The 23,045-nt window shown below is 36.8% G+C and overlaps 1 protein-coding gene across 3 annotated transcripts in view; it reads left to right on the top strand.

Annotated features, from left to right (window-relative positions):
* LOC140158792 (repulsive guidance molecule A-like) overlaps window positions 1–21,223 on the top strand; it is a 253,981-nt gene extending 232,758 nt beyond the window's left edge. For 2 of the 3 annotated variants that reach the window (XM_072182007.1, XM_072182008.1), the window contains 3 exons: window positions 7,881–8,176; window positions 9,017–9,603; window positions 15,631–21,223. In XM_072182007.1, the coding sequence (XP_072038108.1) occupies window positions 7,881–8,176; window positions 9,017–9,603; window positions 15,631–16,320 (1,573 nt within the window). In that variant the 3' untranslated portion in view covers window positions 16,321–21,223. Of the gene's footprint in view, window positions 1–7,255; window positions 7,598–7,880; window positions 8,177–9,016; window positions 9,604–15,630 lie in introns of those variants that run through there. The other variant, XM_072182009.1, reaches the window with a different exon arrangement.
* Window positions 21,224–23,045: the final 1,822 nt, after the last annotated feature.

Below are 23,045 nucleotides of genomic sequence, written 5' to 3'. Positions count from 1 at the left end.
TCGCGTTGATTGCTAATAATTTATTGTGTGTGTGCCTTTTTACGACTAGTTGATATGTGTCGGTATCCATTTTTTGTTGGTCTCGTGTGCCCAATAAAAATGTAGTTGTCTCGGGTCATGGCATTGACAGGCATTCATTCATTTTTAAACTTCGCCCAATGGAAGAATGTTTCCATGCAGATGCATAGCAGCCATTTCATGCTTTTCAGAGTCTGATGTTTTTATTTATTCATTTATCATTCATTTATTTGATCTTTATTTATGCTGGTTTCCATATCTAGAGGTCCAGATATATACAACAGTGAGATATGATTTATAATGATATTTAAATAAACACTCGCTATATGCGCTATGAACATATTTGATTGAAAACGATTGAATCATGTGAATAGCAACAAAACATATTACTAGACTTTGTATACCATTTATACATAATTATAATTATACATTGGCATACCTTCGCCTCATGGCCGGTGCTGTAAATCGTGTAGAATATAATGAAATAGAATAGACTGTTTGAAATGAAGTGAATCAGACAATTTCCAAACAATTCGACTGCGCGTGTACGCATGAAAATGGTGGACGCCAAACTCACTGGTCAAGTACATGAGCTGTGCTTCTCGCGCTCATAGTCATGCTGCCGCGAGCGGCCTGGACGGTCAGTCGGTCATCCGTTCCTGTAAAGTGATCAAATAAAGCTAAATAAGACTAATGACCTTGCGTGAATGTCATTTTTACCACATCAATAATAACAAAAAACTGAAAAAGCATTTAAATTGAAGTTCAATTAATAAGCATTTATTTCCACTATGTTGTGGTTCACCTGCGATTGAATATGCACAGTATAACCTTGACAATTGCGGCGTCACTGAAATAGGAAGATCTTGCCGACGACGTACTTCATGGTCTGCGTAATTCTATGCTCGAATTTTACTTGCAAATTGAGCGTGGAAAACATTTTTATTTTCCTGTAACCTTTTATGAACAGTGATGAAGAGACAACATACATGTTGGTGAGCTTTTGAAAATACTCGTCCAACCAGAGCTATTCAATCATGTTCAATAGTCTGCAACATTACCCGAGCAGGAACCGTAACATTTTTTCCCAGCTTGGAAACAACTGAATAACATGTGACCGTAAATAAATGTGAACCTTTGTAACAAAAAATAGACGAAGTTTAGAACCGTATTGATATGGTCAGTGCACATCTGTAGGTCAGTGGGAATTTGTTCGTGCTATTTTCCTTAGTTTGAGCATGGAAGAAAGAGATCTTCTTCCATGGTTTGAGGAATTGCTCATTTGTCGTTTCTCGACAATTTTCTGGGGAATCGATATGACCGGTTGACGGTATCGTGGACATTGGTGGAGTGCTATCGGAATTCAGAGGTTGACGGTACAAATTGTATGTTGTATGTGTCATAGATAGTAGTGATCATGGTGATGCCCCCGTCCCTGTAAAACATTTCGTTAGTACCTTTTCCATACATTATTCGAGGAACATCCCATGTTTTCTATCAACAAATTAAGCTTTAATTCTCGTCATTTGTCATAATCGCCCTTGAACCCATCCTTTTCAAAGGAGACATCTTGTGATCCTACACACGTGTTTTGCCTGGGTCCGAATAATAATAATAAAGTCAAAATATAACCAATACCATGGCATGGCATGCATATCTAACCCTGATAACCATCTCCCCGCCAAAAAGCATGTGCAGGTGACAATGCTTTAAAGGTCTTTTTTTTTTCTTTTTTTTTTTTTGTTAAATTTTGGAATTGCACGTTCATTATCAAAACTGAAATCTGTAAAAAGAAGTGAGTAGAGTGGGACCACAACATACACGCCTAGAGGATTGGTTCATGTGCATCAGATAACCTGATTTTAGTAGAAGGATGATTGAATCGGTGTACCAAACCCCCTAAAATCATTAAATCGATTCAATACATTTTCTAGACCATATAGGCTTTATAAAAACCATAACTGGAGAGTGGAAAGCGCCGTAGGTTTCATCGGTGGAGGTTGTAACAAGACTCGGCATTTGCCTCAAGTCACCGCCAAAGTCAGCATGGTATGGAAGCCCTAACCTCTCTCCCAGTGTCATTCACCCTTGCTGGAGTTAAATTTTATAATTACACTTGTCGAGATTTCATGTTTTTGTATCACACGAATGATAGAAATTGGGTCTAGTTATGTTGCAATTATGTTGTTCCTGGAACAATCTTCATGAAGACCTGACCCACTTCCCTATTTCCAAACACATTTCCCCCTCTAAAAGTGCAAAGAGTCAATTTTTGCTGCATGGAGAAATGCATGCAGATTTTAGCAACGAAGTAAATAATGGCTTACTCGTAAATGGGTCACGTGACAAATGTGAAATCACGTGCGAATATTAAAAGAAGACATTTCTATACATATAATTTAATATAGGACATTATGATAATGTTATTTGGTTCCCATCTAAACAGGATTTTGCATGAATGTCAAGTTCGATAGCCGTGTATTTAATAACTTATCTCAGTGTAAATTCAAATGATTATATGTGTATGACCCAATACTATGATTAGCTGAAGCTCTTTTCTTTGCACTTTCCTTTTAGAATAACCTCTCTCATCAAAATCCTAATAAATAAATTGATTTACCCGCCGGCACTTTTGCTTTCTTTATTATTTCTAGTGGTCCTCTATACACCTGATAATGTAAGCATAAGGCCAATTACAATTGATCCTTAGTTTCCTGTTTCCCTCGCGCGTCCAAAATCAAGAATGGAAAAATATTTAATTATTTTATTTTTATTTAGGTATTTTCATCTTTTAATTAACTTTTTAATTAGTACTTTATTTGCTAATATCTGTTTTTGATCATCTCAAGTTTGAATATGAATATAAAACAAGAACATTGTAGGGTCCCCAACTAATGTTAACGTAAAAAATCAATTATAAAGGTAAAATAATTAAATCCGTAGTCTTAGTCAAAATGACCAAATGGACTGTTGATAATAGTCACGACAACCACATTTTCAAAATAAAGAAAGTAATCTAGATAATTAATAATTAAAAGTCGCCTCCTCCTTTATTTTCAAACTTGAAACAGGAAACTAAGAATTAATTGTGAAGGGCCTAACGCTATATGATTAGCATTGAACTCAAGGATGTACTAATTACTCAATATTTCACTTCGTTGATGGTCCGGTCGTTTACTCGTTTTTGTCTCGCCTGATAAGGCAGGAGACTATATAATCACTTTTCCGTGCGTATGTGTGTGTGTGTGTGTGTGTGTGTGTGTGTGTGTGTGTGACAAATTTGGTTAAAGTTTTGGTTAAAGTTTGCCTTCCGCCTATTTTCTCGGAGACTATGAGTCGCACATTCCTCAAACTTGGTGGGTGGGTGCATCTTGACCCGAGACAGAACCGGTTTGTATTGGTTAGTGCGTCAAGGTCACTGAGGTCATGTAGGGGTCATCTGAGGTCAAATTAGTAAAAACTGTCGTATGGGCATGAAACTTGGTTGGTACAGTCAACATTTAAAGCCAAATTTTGGAAGGTCATTTCAAGGTCACCAGGGGTCATCTGAGGTCAAATTAGTAAAACTGTCGTATGGGCATGAAACTTAGTTGGTACAGTCAACATTTAAAGCCAAATTTTTTGGAAGGTCATTTCAAGGTCACCAGGGGTCATCTGAGGTCAAATTGGTAAAAACTGCCGTATGGGCATGAAACTTGAGGGGTACAGTCAACATTTAAAGCCAAATTTTTGGAAGGTCATTTCAAGGTCACCAGGGGTCATCTGAGGTCAACTTAGTAAAACTGTTGTACAGGCATGAAACTTGGTGGGTATAGTCAACATTTAAAGCCAAATTTTTGGAAGGTCATTTCAAGGTCACCAGGGGTCATCTGAGGTCAAATTAAGTAAAAACTGTTGTACGGGCATGAAACTTGGTGGGTACAGTCAACATTTAAAGCCAAATTTTTGGAAGGTCATTTCAAGGTCACCAGGGGTCATCTCAGGTCAAATTTAGTACAAACTGTTGTACGGGCATGAAACTTGGTGGGTACAGTCAACATTTAAAGCCCAATTTTTGGAAGGTCATTTCGAGGTCACCAGGGGTCATCTGAGGTCAAATTAGTCAAAACTGTTGGTCGGGCATGAATCTTGGTGGGTACAGTCAACATTTAAAGCCAAATTTTTGGAAGGTCATTTTGAGGTCACCAGGGGTCATCTGAGGTCAAATTAGTAAAAACTGTTGTACGGGCATGAAACTTGGTGGGTACAGTCAACATTTAAAGCCAAATTTTTGGAAGGTCATTTCCAGGCCACCAGGGGTCATCTGAGGTCAAATTAGTAAAAACTTTTAGATGGGCATGAAATTCGGTGGGTACAGTCAACATTTAAAGCCAAATTTTCGGAAGGTCATTTCAGGGTCACCAGGGTAATCTGAGGTCAAATTAGTAAAACCTGTTGCATGGGCATGAAACTTGATGGGTACGGTCACCATCAGCCAGATAATCGTGCCCAGCCGATAACCACCAAATTCATTTACCTCTACCAAAAGTAATCGCGAAAGCAGGCGAGACTCGTGGTTCGAGAACCGCCTTGTTAGGGTTTGGTGGAATAAGAAACATATAAACAAAAATCACTGGACGTGTAGATCTATCGAATTTGCTTATTTTTCATTTATTTAGGTCTTATTTATTTGAAAATAAATGAAAGCGACACAGTGACGATACTAATTTATTGGGTTTATAGATTAAATAGGCCTACATTTATGGTTAAGTTTTAGGGTTCAGAATAAGAGATTAGGGTTATAATATTAGGGAGGATTCGCCATTCTATTTAATATTTTAAAATTCACGGAGGGCAAGTGTGTATTTATTTATATTACTTTATTTATTTATAATTAGTACTTTTCTGTAGATTGGCACCGTGCATCGTTCGCTGTAAATCTCCAAATTTTTAATATAAATCCCCAAATTTGTAATATAAATCCCCAAATTTTTAAAGTTATTTAATACACTATCTTTCATCTATCACAACATCATTCGGTTCAACCAATTCTCTCTGATCATCAAATGGTACAATATAATGTCGGCGTGATATGATGCTGCTGATCATGATGATATTGCAATGATACCACTTAATTGAAGATCGGTAGCACTAGCAGCTGATATTGCGGTGATAGATATCGAATTTATTCCGGAACGGGAAATTCCGTATTTCCTGGATAATCAAAAGACATAATGAAGCTAAAATACACGAGTTGTATCTCACTCTCTTCCGTCGGCGAAATCGAAGGGGTGTGGCTTGGTAAACTGCTATCGATTCATTGAGAAATAATAACCTGCTACTTTTTAAATGACATGGATGTATTAATTAATATCGTAGGTTTCTGAAATGGGTAAAAGTGCAAGAAATATAATTCGGATTCAGATTCTATGGATATTTAGTATTATAAAATGTGTATACCGAGCTGTAAACCTCCAACCAATCGGTGCATTCGTTCATGCGAACCATGTAACCAATCAACAAATTTGTATGTAGTCCTTGCCCCATATAGTCATTTATGAGTCTTTAGCATGGTCTAAGCAATAATAGAACATTGATGAACATTGATGTTGAATGTATAAAGCCATATTATTATAAATATAATCAATGACATAATAATTGGCCTTTTATTGTAATATTGCTTACAGCAAGTGCACGTCGGCCATCAAATTCATCATGATGCAGGTTCATTCAATAATTCCATATCAACTTGCTGCCTGCTTTTGATTTTATGCATATGCCTATGTACCTGTATACCGTAATATCTTCAATTTTTACGAAGAATAAGGGACGCACCATTTGACTACTGGAAAATTTTGGAAAAACAAATCCCCCATTTAATACATGAGCAAAAAACAAACCCCTTTTCCCACCAACACTAAAAAAAAACTTTCCCCACATAGGGCCTAACTGTTTACACAATAATCATGATTATTTGCATGCAAATTAAACAAATATATAGGGCCTATACCGGGGCAATACCTATAGTGTTAAAAAAATAATATTAATCTCACGAAAAAACAAAACAAAAACTTCACCGCCCGGCGAAAAATGACCTGACCTCAACTTCCAGCCCCCACCCCACCCACCCACCCAAGTCAAATGGTGCGTCCCTAAGGACCTGTTTCTTCATGTCATCACATCAGGATCAGGTCATATAAATTTCTAGACCAGGTCAAGAAAGGTGACTAGTTCTTGTTTGTGGATTGTTTCGTTCCCTTAAAATTTATAATAAGATATGAGTGTTTCGTGTCACTTGCCCCAATATTATTTTGTTTTTGGCACCAATCGCTGTTGGAATTTCGATACCTGGAGTTTCGGCTTGTGCTCCATTTGGTCAACGAGTTGGCGAATAACGTGAATAACATCTTCAGTTCCGCACGTGTGTGTTTATAAATGCACAGACACACGCCGGTGTAGGCCATGTGTGGGGGTGCGTTTGTCGGGAGGGGATGTCAATTAGGTCAGACGTAATTTAAAGGTCTGAATTGGCGTTACTGGAACTTGGAAAAACTACGTTACACAAGAGAGTTGTCCGTATTTTCTTGATTTTAATACTATAGTCCAATTTATTAACTCTTAAATAGTAAACAACCCTCCATTGCTGACTCGTGAATAATAATACTGATTGATATTATACCAAAAGTGTTAATGCCGGGGATTTTGTGAGGGTTACGAATTATTACAGGGCCAGTCATTTTCTTCGCCCTGTTACTTCAGCTCAATGAAACTAGCGGTATTTTGACGATCAATATTACGAGCATGGATTATTGTTCACAATAACAAAATGATTGGTTTGGTGTTTCTGGAACTAAACTTTCTCTTCAAGATATCTCTAAACCAGTGCAGAATTCCTTAAAAACAATGCTTTAATTATGAAACAAGGCATAATGAGGAAAGACACTTGTATATTAAATTCAAGGTGATTCGAATTACGTAAGAGCGCTTGTGTAGGAGATTCGGGAGAAAAAACAATCAATTTTTCATGGCTGCACACATTTTCCTAGTACGTAAACGCGATTGCTTTAAACCCTTTTATAGAGTCGTTTCACAAGTTTCTATTGAAATAAAAGAATAGGGCATTGAGTCGGAAAGTTGGACAATTTACTGGGACAAATGCTACTGATTTTGCATTCAGTAAATTGCTGAGCCGAAAAGAATAGATTTGAGTAAAGAAGTATTGCGACCCGCAAAGCTGCTTAACAATTCTCTCCAGTTGCCGTTGGCAAAGCGAGGTAGGGCCAATCAGCGTTCGCCTCGGTGTGTTTATTTTCCATACAGCATGACAGCTGGATTTGGCTGCCTTGCACCCCTTTACAGAGTACATGATAGCCATAGTGTGACTACCAGTGGTGACAAAAACAGAGGAAGGAATTTGTATCTCCCTGTTGTGGATATTTTCCGGTATATAACTGATATCAACGATAGTCAAGATCTGTGGATTGTTGTAACTAAACGTGATTGTGATATGTTACATGTTAGTGATAACTTCATGTCTTTGTAACCGCTTTGGGAATATATTGTAAATAGTAACAATGTGAGAATCCTTCGGGAACGAATGGTGAGTATTTATATGCACCGCCGCGTGTTTTTGGTATGCACGGCGTGTTTGGCTACCAATTTGTGGAGTGGCACGAAGGGCAACATATATTAGACAACAAGGCTAACACGTTCCCACCAATTTCACTGTAAACAACAATATATCGCTGAGGCTTATGCTTTGATATTATGGATGAGTCCATATCACCTACCTGTATGGAAGGCCTACCGATTCATTGATCGCCAATTCTGACTGAACTGCATGGTTAATATTATTTTACGTATTTTTGTTATTCCCGTTACAGAGAACGTGTGGTACAACAGACGACACGAACACACCACCAGCACAACCGTCCTGTGACGACTTCACACCACCACCACCATCATCATCGTAGATCCACCACCAGCACACCAACAGACGTCTTGAGATCTCCCTCAACATCTTCATCTCCTACTCCATGGAATTCGCGGACGCAGGGAATGGGGATTAGGTCGCGACTGCCTCATTGCGCGGCCGCGACATCGACGAGGTTTCAGCTGCGTCCTCGACCTGTTGCGACACTTCTGCAGTTCATGCTTGTCGCCTGGCTAACACAAGCAGGTAAGATAAACAGACAAATATTCAGGTTAAAATGGTATTGTACTTAATTGGTTTCAAATTGTATAAAATGTAAATAGACGAATGACATATTTACAGATTCATTGGTAAGCAAAGAAAAGTATGATTATGTAGAAGCGTCAACATGGTCCTATCGTTAATTCTCAAATCTTCAAAAAACATTGGACCTTTTCGTTGCAATAGTACCTTCAGTTCAGGTTCACGGTTTCACGAAGCAGTGCTGCATGTATTGTACGATCCATCACAATCATGGAGGAATTAGACTAGTTAAATCAACACTGTAATATCCCTCAAGCCATATGTAATCTTATTTTGGGTCACTTCTATCATTCTAGTATGGGGTCACTCGAAGAACATGATAATATATATATACACGAGCTCCACAGTGATTAGAATGTCATGTCAATCACAATCATTGTTTCTGATGTTCAGTGTTTTCAATTAGCATCGCCATGTTGCATGTCACGGTCAATACCATTGGTATAGCCTGGGGCTTGTGATGATCTTTGGGACTCAAAAGTCAAGTAGTGAAGATTGAGGGTAATGCTAGCTAAGACCTTTGATCCAGGACTATGTAAGATCCAGATCTGGCGGTGTTATGTATACCAAGGTCATGAAGAGTATCAATCCACAGACTGTAGAAGGATATCGAAGTCTTTCTCATTGGAATTAAATTTTATTGCATGGAAGTTTAGATGAGCATGTTGTCAAATAATTTTCAGGTGATGCCGAGAGTGACTTATAAATTTGTACTACAAGTAGCACCTAACATGTCCATTGTCTAAACTTACCCGTTTTTCTGTTATTTTTCTTTTTCCACAGTCCGTTCTGATTGGAATTGCAAGGCGGTGAAGCCTTGTTCCATGGCATATGCATCTGCCATTGATACCATCACACCTGCTGCCGACGTACCATATTGTCGAGTCTTGAGCAACTATAACATCTGTGTCAGCAGCATCCCACCTCGCTCCTGCCGTGGAGACCTCAACTACCATTCCACTCGCTCCATCATCCGAGATTTTATGATCAATTATAACTGTACCTATATCTTAGAACAAGACAGATTGAGGTCTTTAGCCACTACGGCAAGACCAACAGTCGCACCTGTACCACCTGTGCAAGAAGGCACAATATCTTCACCTGAAGCTGAAGAAGGTGGTCATCTTCAACCAAAAGTGACCCCACCACCATCGGTAGAGAGACCTTTTTTTGGACGCTGTGAATACCAGGGTAATAAGACGTATAGACATTGTGGCTTATTTGGTGATCCACATTTGAGAACGTTTAATGATCAGTTTCAGACTTGTCGTATTGCAGGTGCTTGGCCATTGATTTACAATGAATATTTGGCAGTACAGGTGACCAATGTGCCATTGGTACATGGATCGGGAGCTACTGCTACTAACAAGGTGGGTATTCTACTAACATTATATATAGTCTATACAATAATTAACAAACAGAATGATATCATCTACTGCAATCACCTGACAATCTTCAAACAACAGACTCGAGCTCGAGTGATCTTCATCCCAGTCAGTTGTAAGTTGTCAGATGTATATGAACACACTGATACCCTCCTCCACTTAGAATTTACACCATCTACCTGATTTCCAACAGGCAGCATCAAAAATTCCTTTGCATGGGTCATATACGGGGAGGGGGTCATATTAGTTTTTCTTTCTTGAAACATTAATGCGTTGTGCAATATGTGGAGGCTATATATATATACCAAAACTACAAAGTACCATTAATTCCTAGCTCTAGCACTAACAGGTACGGAGTACAAATGACATGGCTGTAGTGTAGGTCATTATATTTCAGTCGTTCTTCAGTATTTACGTCAAAGGAGCTGTGAGTGTTTGAGTTTATTTCCATCCATGTAGGCTCTATAAATTTACCATTCTCATTATGTCCCCTAATCAGCTTTCAAAATGCATATAATGATCCTGGGATAATGATTTGCCATGAAATATTCTTGTGTGGATTACAAATACAATTCAAGCAATTACAAGGATTTAGAAACACTTTTATGATCCCCAAAATCCATCATAATGCGATCTTATGCCATTCTTTCTTCTTTGAAGCATTATAAGTGAATAATGATTATTTATGCTACTATGCTGTGCGAAAATCCTTTCTAGAATTTGATCGATAGTTGTCATGTTGAGTGTTTGACTTTATTCTTGCGATTGGAAACTCGTGCATTTATGAGTAACTTGAAATGTGTAAAATGTCTAGTATTAAACAGAAGTTTTGAGTATTTACTACGTGTGTGCATTGAAACCCCTCTGCTCATACCGTGTAGGTTAGGCCTTACCTGTTGACGTTAATCAATATTATATTGTCTTTGTCTGCAACCTGAAAGCCTTGTCCTTGCTTCGTTGTGTAAGATTAGAAGTTTTGCACAACGTATTCTTGGCCATCTGTTGGCTAAATATACCATGACCCTGAAGAGCTTTAAGCTAGTAGCAACCACAGCAACCAAGTCATTGTTCAAAATGTTTAATTAATACCTTCACCTTGGAACTTGAACATGAACATGATACGGTATTTTTCTTACAGCTACTTCAAAAGATGGGTGATCAAGTTATCGTGGGACCCGTTCATCCAAATACTAAAAATACTGTACTAGGAATTACATAAATTATACAATGAGCAATTCTTTAAACATTTTTGGTGCACCAACATCAACAATACAACAACCAAATTCTACAACGACACGATTTACTTTTTCTATTTGGGTAAATGGTGATGGTGGCTTGACTTGGAAGTTTGCCTTTCTTTTGTTCATTTTCTAGCACATTGATCCGGCTAAAAGAAACCCTTGGGCTATTACCTGCAATGCCAATATTGTTTGCCAAGTTCGACCTGTACGTTTTCTTTCCACAACGGAGCTGTACTCGTTCACCGAGGATTACATAGCTTAGAGGCACTTCAATTTTTACTTAGAAGGGTTAATTTCACGCCTATAATCATCACTATGGTGTCGGCCATTTTGAAAATAACTTGGTTATATTTATACCTAGAGAGAAGGTTCAAGGTTGTGTGTTTTCTACTGTGAATGTCCACATCATCATGGTATGATGTAGGCATGATAAACACTGTGAGAAGATTTTAGAGCTAGCGTAATGTGAAATGTGAATGTCGAGAAGGTCACCGGGGTTTGGTAGCTTTAATTTTCTGGTTTGTTTGTTTCAGTCACGCCAGTTGGTTAGCACTTATTTTTTCTCGCGCTTGTTTACCGCAATTGCCATCTAGCTACATGTACATGTAGGTAGTAAATACTAGCACGATCTTGGGTTATTTGCCTGTTATTTGTACACGGAATCCTCGATTCTTCTGTACACTCCCTATGTTTGCACATTCCATATCTAACCGACATGTACGATTTCACGAGTGCCATATTATAATAAAATGCTGTTGGAAAACATTCCTGGGTATTTCTGCAATTTGTTGACACAGTAAAAAGGCCGTGCTTTTCAATGACATATGGGATTAGGTCTGGGTTTTCATATTGCAGAGGAGTTCTGCTCTCAGGCCTCTTCTACTAGTTCTAGTCATCGGGTCGGCTAAATCCTGCCAGCTGAGGGATCAAGTTCCTACTTTGGTTCCGTGCTACTTTTCAACACCTCGTGTGATGGGAAATTCTTTCAAACCTTATTCCGTCCGGCCTTGACAAAGAGAATCTTTTACTAGTCTAGTGCTTTTGCAGTTGGTAATTCGTGTTTCTGAAATCATGGATCCAGACTTGCGTGTTTAGCATTACATTGATATAAATGCTAGTCTCCCAGAAAGTTCAGTAACGCATCTCAGATCACAGACGATCATCTTCCAGGAACATAAGGTGTGCACATTTTAGTCGGTTGGTTCCCATGCACGCAAAGGGATAATCTTTCACTCTTCTTTGATAAACCTCTGTAACCATTCAAAGCAGCCCAGATTTTTGCAACCCGTGCATGAAAGCTGTCCTCAGGCCATCCACCAGTGCATCTTCTTTCTGGAATTCAATTCTACTGTAACTTGATGCGTTTTAAACCCCTAGATATGCCTCAACCATATTAAGAAGGTCTATATTTTGCGTTCTTTTCCCATACTTTGATGTTGTATTCCGACGGACCGTGGAAAGTGTTTGGCGCGCTTTGCCCCTGAAGGTCTAGATTTGTATACATCATGATATAGGCGAGTGAGACAGGAATTGTAAGAAATGCTAGCTGTGCATGACTGGCCAACGGTGCGTGTTTCTGATGGAATTTGTGATAAATTGAGCCTGAGAATGTTTTCTACTCCTAAAGCTTTTGAGCATGAGCCTTAAATATGTCAGTTGGAGGAGATCTGACCCTTAAAGTTTGGAATCCTAAATCACATGACATTCATTATGCGTGGCAAACATAACCAGAGAATAGCTGCATGTAGGTCTATGTGGGTACAAAGTTGAAAATGAAACAAAAGCACTGTTTTGGTTTTTAACAGACTTCTTATTTATCATCCCAAGTTTACATCTGTTGATATAGAACAATTTGTGTATACTTCGAACCGAATAATCACAGGAAATGCAAATGACAATACAATTGTAGGTAATTCCCGGATTTAATTATTTATAATTGTGGGAAGCATAATGCCCCTCATCAAAATCCTTCACGTATTGGTAGGTGCAATAATTGTTGATGATTGATACCTCACAATTCTGTTTGGCCTTTGTTTTTTGAACTTGGATGACGAATTCCTTTACATATATTAACTCGTACAAAAAATATAAATGTTTACTTGTTAACTTATGAGTGCTGCATTATACTCTTCGCACCACAGATTGCTCAGAGTCAGAATCAGAGGTAGGCAGGCAGTCAAGTTGTTGTTTCTTTTATTTCACCCGATTATTTCTCGCATGAGTTGAGTACAGTTTTGGTGAATATCGCGTTTCACGGTTAAACGAAAACAGGCGCGCAATGGCGAATGGTAATGCGTACGTTTTGACACCTCTGTTAAAAGACGGCGTCTGGCTTAGCGTGAAATGACCGAACGAACTCCAAGGCTGGCATACGTAATTGGCTAATGCCATTGCATGATGAAGTATGCACGGTAGTATAACGTGTGTGTGGTAGTGAGTATGTGTTGTGCAGGCAGTCAAGATCAAATTCAAGTTGCTCGTTCGTTCGTCGTGATTTATGCATTTTTGATGAGGCTTTTTATGCAAAGAAATGTCCTGTTTAACGCTACTGTAAAGGTCATTGCACTAAGTATAGCGCGTGTGTGATCTGTCTTATTAGGAAATACACTACAGCTTTAAGTGGTGATATGTAGCAGGCGTTTTATTTAAACTTGCATAATTTGGACATCTATTTTGTCAACACTAAAAGAGCTGAGCTATGGAGACAAACCAGATCTATTTTACCATTGACCTCCAATGACGTGTGATTGAATTTACCTCTCAGCTGCCTATCGTTGCCAGCACCAGTCTATGTTGCCAGGTCCTGGTTAGATAGGCTGAAAGGTGAATTGCTTATGTACGCTGCTATGGTTTTCCACAATAAAAAATGTCAACTTTAAATCAAAATCAGAGAGGTTGTTTCAAGAACCACTGAACCTAATCCTAGGCATGTTTTCATTGACACATTTGAATGATTTTCCCAATAGATGGTCATGACAAATTTACATATGTGACATTTTGATATAAGAACGTTGTTGGTATGCATCCACTACTTGGCTTCAGAATGATGAGGGTTATGGTATCTCGAGAAACTCGATATATACACGAGAAATAGCGCGCAGGGTAGGAGGCTGGCCAGGGAGTTTAGCTAGCTAGGCGATGAATCTAGACTTCAAGTTGAGAAATGTCTCCCATCTAGACCCGTGAACTTGGTTATACTAGTATTATCATGTTGATTAGTTGACAGATAAACAGGAAATAAGGTGAACTTGATAGCTCATATGCTCAATGCAACGGGTTTACACCATCATCAGACCGTATTTGTGTCTAAATGAGCCGGTTAATGCCATCAGTGGTACATAAACATAGGCCTATAGCTTACTGAAACAAACCGTTGTATTATTAGGAAACAAGCATGGTGAATGATTCCCACGATCATGATACCTACTTCAGAATCCTGAAACTCAGATGGTGCTAAGTATCAGTTATCAAATTAATTAGTGCAAATATTCAGGACAAGATAAGACACCCCCTGCTGCCTAGCATCTAGTTCATCATCTTCATGGTGAACAAGGCGAAGTGGTATTGGTGACGATTGCTTTATTTATGACGTGTTTGATAGGGTCACGTTTCGAGCTGACGTTGTGTATGACATGATAGGTGTTATCATTTGTGTTTCATGCATGATTTAGGCCAAATCTGTGATCCCACTCTGGACACCAAATTCGTTTGGAATTACACCTCAAAGTACGTGTATAAGACCCCTACAATAAACTTCCCTTTTATCCCCAGTCCTTCATCTTCATCTTTCCTCTTTTGTTCTTTTTTTTATGCTTCGGCCTTGACGTTCTTCTACACTCTTTCAAGCCCAGTTTATATGGTGTGACAATATGAACAGGTGTGGGGCAACAGTGATGGGATTGCTCTCAGACTTGTGTTCTTTCAAGTCCAAGATTCCTCCTGCTTTCAGTCGAAATGGGCCAACAGCTTTGACTCTTGGTTTGGCAACCGCAGAAGGCATTCAGTGAATCACATAAGTGAGAAATCTAACATAATTATGATATTACACTTGTCGAGGGTAATACAAGGTTACTTGGAGTTCAAGTGATCTAGCTCATTGTAATTTCTTCACACTGGTCAGGTGTAACTCCTTTCTCAAGGTCTTCATTGTTTGAAGTAACCGACTTGTTTTATCCATGAAATGTTTTGTTCAAGAAGGGCCTTGGTATCATGACTGGAAAACCTGTTTTTACCCATGACTGTTTTGGTTCTGAATTTCTAATTGAATTTAGATCAGACCTTGTATACCTAGTAACCTACATTTTGGCCTCTTGCTGTTCCCATAGTTTCTTGTTTTGTAAATTCCAGTGAAATTAAAAGTTCATTTTATCATGATGTGAGAAGCCAATGTGTAAAAACTTAATTGTTCATGTGTGGGCCTACCTGAGCTCCATGTAGTATGAAAGTATGGCTTTGAATACAATGCCAATTCAGACGATGAGGTCTAGGGTTCGAGCCTTGGTAGAGCTATGTAAATTTTTCCCAATCATAAGTCACATTTTGTTTTATACTGCAACTTAATCAGGGATCTGATATAATGCGGTGGGGTGGCTGGCTATACTACATGTAGCAGATAATCATCAAGTGCCGAACTGAAGATCTGTGCCATGATTGCATAATTATCTGCATTTATTAAAATTGTAGTTACAGTTGTTGCAAGTTAATTATGTTCATCCATCTATTTTAAATTATTTTGTACTAATCAGAATGAATTTACTATTTGTCATTTCAGTTGTCCATCATAATCAAAGATCACGACGAATGTGCTGAACGTAAATTGTACCAAGCTCAATCAGGGAATCTACCTGCTTATTTCGTGGATGGAACCCAAGAAGCTGGTTATGGACATAGTGTGTTAATTGCTGATATAGTGCCAGGAGAACATGTGGAAATACATATCAAATACATAGCAACTGTGATTGTAATACGACAACAGGGGGCTTACCTCCAGTTTGCCATAAGAATGCCTGAAGATCTTATCCATGGGATCAATGGAGAAGATGATACCCAATTGTGTGTGCGCGGATGTCCGCTTAGAGAACGTATCGATTATAAAGACTTCATGCAGGATTTCCTGACGGAGAAATCACAAAGACAGTCATCAGTTGACCAGTGCAGAGACGCTAATGTTATCAATGATTATCTTGATTCATGTGTGTTTGACTTGCTCACGACAGGTGATCAGAATTTCACAAAAGCAGCTCAACATGCCATGATGGATCTCAACAGACTCCATCCAAAAGCTTCAGTTATTTTGAAGAATAGAACTAGTGTGTTTGAAAATGAAGAATTGTACAATTTAGTAACAACGAAAAGTGGAGCCTGTGGTTCCGGAAGAACTAATTGTTTGTTGAGACTTCAGCTCGTTTTATGTTTATTCGTACTATTGCTAGTACGACAGACAACGACGTGTGTGACGTGATGAGAACGACTCCACCAACAGAGCTTAAAGATTTGTACATAATAAAGAAATTATTAATGGTGTATTATATATTGTAAATTTATTATATATACAAGACTTTAAAGTAACTTCCAAGTTATGCCATACCACCGTTATGTTATATATAAGAACAGAAATGTACATATATATGGCTAAAATTATATTGAATGTTGCATTTTGAGTTTAACAGGTGCATTTGTGTTTACGAAACATTGTTTCGCTCTATATATTATGTAAAAGCTTTTTATTGGAAAGCTTGGTAGAAGAATGTGCATTGCCTTTCCTGACATAATCATCTTTCTTATGGAATTTCGTGTCATCTTTTTTGGTAACCATGGTTGTAATTAGGCAATCAATTTGGAAGTTGAGATGCATTGTTATTCTCTCCAAGCTGAGGAATGAAGTAATCTTGATCTTGATGCACCAACAGCACATTTACACTGCAGTTTTTACCACATCTTAATGAATTTATTGCATATGCCCAGTGGTCCACAAGACCATATCATATAAAATGTTGCTGTTTATGCAATGTGGTTTACTTTTAAAACTTCTCACCTCAGGTGGACAGAGTACACTGTATACTTGCATTCATTCCATTTATGGCCTAATTCGTTCACAGTCTGGATACTGGTAGCTCATCAATTCCTGCACAATACAAAAATTTCAAAAACATGGCATTTATATCCAGTATTCTTCATGCACATCTTGGTCTACAAAAATAAAAAGTGATTATGTCAGGAAACGTAGCTTTTTCTTTTGCCATAAGATGGCAGAGTTATTGTCTATTCTCAGGGTACAAAATGACCAACCCATTCATTCATTATCTTGTGAGATTTGTACACAAGTCTATATAGATATGTAGAATTTATGAAATGTTTGTGTAGTAGGTAACTTTATGTGCTAGGTTTCCATCCTTAAAACATCGAGTAAATGTTATTCAACACTTGAGTTTAAAACATGGATATTATATCTTTTTTATGGGTTGGGCAAGAACTTTTCAAATAGTAAAATCTATGGTATAGTTACCAAGTGTTTGGGTAGGTTTTACTCAATGTTTACAGTGTGCACACACACAGTTCCTTTTCTTAGAAGAGAAGCTTTATGTGACCTGATTTATAATGCATGCAGCTGTTTCATAATGACCTGGAAGTAAATCCAAAGGTCACTTTTGAACAAAGGTCAAAATTTGTTTTAATGTTAATGTACTTTTTCCCTGATTCTTAGAGCATGGAAATTGGTAATTTTTTCTGAGTGAGTAGAGTTTTATCTTTGCAACCCAATTTTAACCCTTACTCTGCATAATGCAACTTATTACCAAAAAGACATGGCCAATTTTCTGTTCACTAATTTATAAACAAATTATATTCTATTTTTCATCATCATTGGGAAATTTAAGATGAGGTGATTACAAACATGCTTTACAGTGCTTGGCTATATTTATAAAACACCCATATAATTTGGGATTATGATTTGTTTTGGATTTGATTTTACTGCTTTTAGTATTGTGCATTAGCACCTGGGTGTGCAAAGTATGAACACAAAGAGTAGTGTAAATTCCATCATCAATGAAGCATTTCATTGATTTCCACACGTTTCACTTGAGCCAGTAAGCCAGCCAGCCAGCCCAACAACTAAATCTAAAGTAAAGGTCTCATTTCTATAATCAGTTTTGACTGCACCAACCAATGAATAAAAAATGTCACTTCAAATTATTGTTATTCTGCTAGCAATGACTTAAAGAATAGCACCGCTTTTTTACACATACTCAACAAAAATTGAATTCTTTGTACAGCGCTGTGGAGTGTAATTTATATTTAACTTCCCTCTAGGGTGACTCAACTCATTATTTTTTGGCTCAAAATTTATCAAACTGTAAAATTCTGGCTTCTGGTCTTAGTCTAAATGAACCCATAATTGAAGGTACATGTACAGATAATATAGTTTATTATAACATGATTTTTTTTGCTTAATTCTATAAACCACATGATGTATTTCATAGGGACTTGGATGCTAAACACCAGAGTTTTCTGTTTGGGACTACATGTATACATATACAGAATGCGTATAGTTATGGGATACCACCACTGAATCAAAATACCAATATCGCAGTCAATACACTTTCTTATTCAATACTTAATGATGTCCATCTCGATATTGTAGCACAATTTATGTATTACAATATAATATATTGCATTCTAGAAATCAATAGCTAATCATCAATTGCTAGGGTTAGACATTTATTGTTAATCTATAATTTAGCACTCTGACCAACAGGCAGGTTAAAAGTTGATTGATTTCTGTTCTCGAGTTAAGTTGATCGGTTAAACTAAGAGCAAAGCAACATTTGTAAAGAAATTCGAGCGTACATAGATTTAAAAACCTTCTCATAAATAACTAAGCGTCCACGCTAATGCAAAAATTAATCTGTAAAACTTACCAAGAAAAGGCAAAAAAATAGGCATTATTACAATATTGTACAATAAATAATACAACATGTTAATCTCATTTTCATGCCAATTTCAAAATAGCCATGACAAAGGTCATATTTTGGTTGAAACCAAAAAAATTGTATGTGTAGATCCAACTAGGATATCAAACAGGGAAACAACTATTGTCTAGATAAATAATTTCTACTTGTATTTACTTTCAATTTCCACCAATCGTATCCTGCCTTTTTAGTGAACTGTCCCCTTATTAACCATGACATACTCCACACAGTGTCTGTCGCATAGAATTGCTCAAAACCCAGAGTGGTCCGTAGAACTTACCGCCAGTATCAATTTGAGAAGTTGGTATGAAATGACAAGACCGTATGCCACGATCTCTGTATGTAGTCCCCAATATCGCCAGGTAGGCATCACTTGGGCTAGACCGGAGTTGGCAGGTGGGCAAAAAGGTGCAAGTTCTATTCAGTATAACAACACTGAGCTTTCTTTTAGGTCAGTTTACAGTGCCAATATCTGTTGTCTTCATGATGGAGTTGGCACGCTGCTGGTGTAGTAAAAAGGTAATAAGTTAGAGTCAGTGTTGTAACATTTATAAGTCATGATGCCTTTAGTTCACAATGTTGTAATTCCATACAGTAATTATGCAAAGGGATGTATGTTATAGAGAACTGTTAAGTGGATACTGCCTTTTGCATGTTAAGCCTAGTAACAAAGAAGTTCAGTTTCAGTTCATACATTCTGGTGCTCTTGAAATCATGCACATTTGTAAAATGTATACAGAAATTGAACCCTGCTAACTATGATTAAGGGCAGTAGCTTCTTGTGATCTGTATAATGATATATTCTTGGAATCCATAGTATTTTTAGTAAAAGGAATTAGGTAAGAAAAAGGAATTTAATACAACTTTGGCCTGGCATATAGAAGAGATAATCCATGTCAGTCCATGTTGTTTGCTGGTAGAGTACATGTAGTCATACACTGTAATTAATTCTGTGGTATCTGTAGCAAAAATCAATGAGAAACATTTCGGAGGCATACAAATATTAATAGAAAGTTATTAGGGAAAGATCCTAGGACTACTGGCCTTTAAATCATGTTATGTTGCAAAATTAAATTCTACTCACAGAATTTGCTTTTATTTTGATTTTAAATGTCATCAATTGTAAGTTTTTTGAAAACTAGGATACAGAAAAGTAACATGTTTTAATATAAATTTCTGAAAAAAATCGTTGGACAGTTAAATTTGATATCATTGATTCTTAAAACTGATTTCCATTTGTAGGAATGGATCAGTGAGTGTTAAAATGTTGTTCTTGTGGAGTAATTTTGACTCAATTTATTCTTGAAAAATTCAAAGTTGTTATTGATGGTATTGAAGTGTTGTAGATTAAGTTTTGGTTACCATTTCCAAGCACCAGACTCTCATGGCCATGTTACAGTTCAGGAATCTTGTTATATAGCAAGCTGTCAGAAGAACCGGGCAGAAGAACCACAGCTTTGGGTATGACACAAAATTGCAGATCTCAATCAGGACCCAGTTTCAAAGAGACTAGCTATAAGCATGAGAAGTACTAAGTGAAGTACTAATTCTTTGTGAAATTGGGTCATATAGATTAGATCATGTAATGCAACTGTTTTAGTGGTTTTGGGTTTCTGGTCTGTGTCTCATATGAGAATCTGAATATTACTGGTACTACTATAAATATAATACTTACAGGTATAACTGTTGTGTTACTTGTTGGTGTTCTTGTCATTTACTTGATAAACTATGACATAAGAATATTGAAATTCCAATTGATATTCAGGTGTTTTTAGAGAGATATTGATTGACATCCGACATAACCTGTATCATGATTGGTACCAATTAGGTTTCCACCTTTTATTGAAGCACTGTCACTCACAATTTTGACAACTGTGGTATAATGAATTCATGTGAAACACTAGCTTTCTGTAGCTTATTTTATGAAAGTCATTGAGCGATAGATCTCGGACATTTTACTGTGGCAGCCTCTTTAATAAACATACATTAAAGCGATGGATACCAATCATTATATAGGTTAATAACTTATAATAGTATAAGTTTCAGTATCCAATACACATAGTAAGTTTCATAATTCAACTCAAAATTATATCAAATCAGAAACTTACTATTGTATGTTGGTTCTTATTTATTGTCTTGTGAAATCAGCATATTAAAGGAATGTTCGTATATTTATTATTTTGCAGGTTTCACATTTCTCAAAACATCAAAATATCATTTAGAATCTCAATATTCTTATGTCATTAAATTCCTACCTCTATGTAGAATCACCAGGTCATTTTGTACCTTGTTAAGGAGAAAGAGAAAAGATATATTATCATAAAAATGTTGCTGCTAAAATTGTGATGAATATTGGCAATAAAATGTTCATTTTTATAATGTTGAAAACAAACTTAACTTGGATGTATATTCTTTTGTTCTGTTGACTCTTGATATTTGTTTCTTGAAATCTGGTTTGAAATGCAAATCATATGGATTTGTATAATATAAAGCGTTGGAATTTGAGGTATAACAAACAGCCATTGTGGTGTATACCACCAGTGCAGTGTATTCATTAGAAGCAGTGGCTTATGTTCTGGACATTACAGTACTTTGTGAGTTAAATCACTAGCATGGTGATATTAACAAACTGGCTAAATTAGTGGTTGAAAAAAAAGGTCTTTTCCTTGTTTGGATTAAAACAAATTTTAATGTAATTTATCTGAAGGTGAATGCTCCCTGAACCAAACATGCATCTTGGATACTTAACAATGCTTGAAATAAACTATATTTAGCCAAGTGAATACTGCAATTTGATAATGTTTTGAAAGGACAATTTTGCATTAGGCCGAGTAAAAAAAAAAACATGTTTCTCGTCCGCGCCCTCCTCAATTTTTGAAGATTTTTCCAATTTCTTTTTATTTTGTAAACTTTCAGTTATAACTTGTAGAAAAAGATGTTTCAGAAGTTGAAACTTATTTTACGGCTTTGTAAATGCATAATACATCATTTAAGAAGAGTTTTGTGATCACTAGAGGGTCTACCTCTCAAAACAATAAAATAAAAAGGGCCTCCTCCTTTTCTCAGATATCAATCTGTATGTCGAATACCCGAAACATGGTGCCAAATACAGGTATTTAGCGTCGTTTTCCAATAAAAATAAAAAAATAAAAAGCCCTCATTCTCCTAATTTTTAAAACCCGGACGAGAAACATGTTTTTATTTTTACTTGGCCTTACCTCTGCAATGTTACATTCATGCAAGCTATTGATAGATAATTAATGTCTTTTATAACTTACTGTTCATGTCCATGCTGGTGTACAAAGCACAGTCTTCAATCGTGAATTTGATCTCACCTTGTATACTAGTAATGCCAGCTATCTCTACAATATATCGGTAAATTGTTAAAAGAAGAAAAAGCAATTAAGCTTGAAATCATTTCTCAGACCAATGCATTGTAAATTTCAGTACCATTTTTGACCTTATTAGTGCCCCTCCCCTTTAAGCGCCGCTACAGAATTTTTCAAGTGACAACCATCTACTAAAACACTCATTTTCAATGCAGCTGTACTTGTAACTAAATTCCATCAAATATCTGAATAAAAGTACCTTCTAAACTGCATTATGAATGTAACTTTTATTTCATAATTTAAAGGCACCCCTGAAATTGATGCACTTAGCCCCTGGGGTATTAATTAGGTTGAATATGGCACTCAAAATGGAAGTCTTGATGACATGCAACATGAGTAGAGTGAATGAATATTTAAGGGATCTGGAATGAGCGGTTATGGCGTTTCGACAGTATTTTTGTGGGACATGAGAGCGCCTCAGACGTATCGAATTGCATTCTGAATACGAAGCATGTCTTTCTGATATCAAATAATTTTCATTTTTTGAAATTTTTGATATAATACAAATTTTATGACAAATTATTAAAATTGGATATTTTTCAAATTTTGGATATATAACACTTAATAACAGTCCTCGAATAAATTTTTATAAATCTAATGACATATTCTTAAAGTGTATGTAGCTGGGAGGAAAAGCCGACGATCAATTGAAAATTTGACCTTTCGTATTGAAGATATGGATTTTTTTCCAAAAAAGACCTATTTTTTTTTGGTGTTTTTGGAAAAAAATCCATATCTTCAATACGAAAGGTCAAAATTTTCAACTGATCGTCGGCTTTTCACCCCACCTACATACACTTTAAGTATAAATCATCAGATTTATAAAGTCT

This window comes from Amphiura filiformis, chromosome 8 (assembly GCF_039555335.1).
Source record: "Amphiura filiformis chromosome 8, Afil_fr2py, whole genome shotgun sequence".
Classification (NCBI taxonomy): Eukaryota; Metazoa; Echinodermata; class Ophiuroidea; order Amphilepidida; family Amphiuridae; genus Amphiura; species Amphiura filiformis.
The sequence above is the reverse complement of the archived record's forward strand: the minus strand, read 5'-3'. Positions and strand labels throughout refer to the sequence as shown.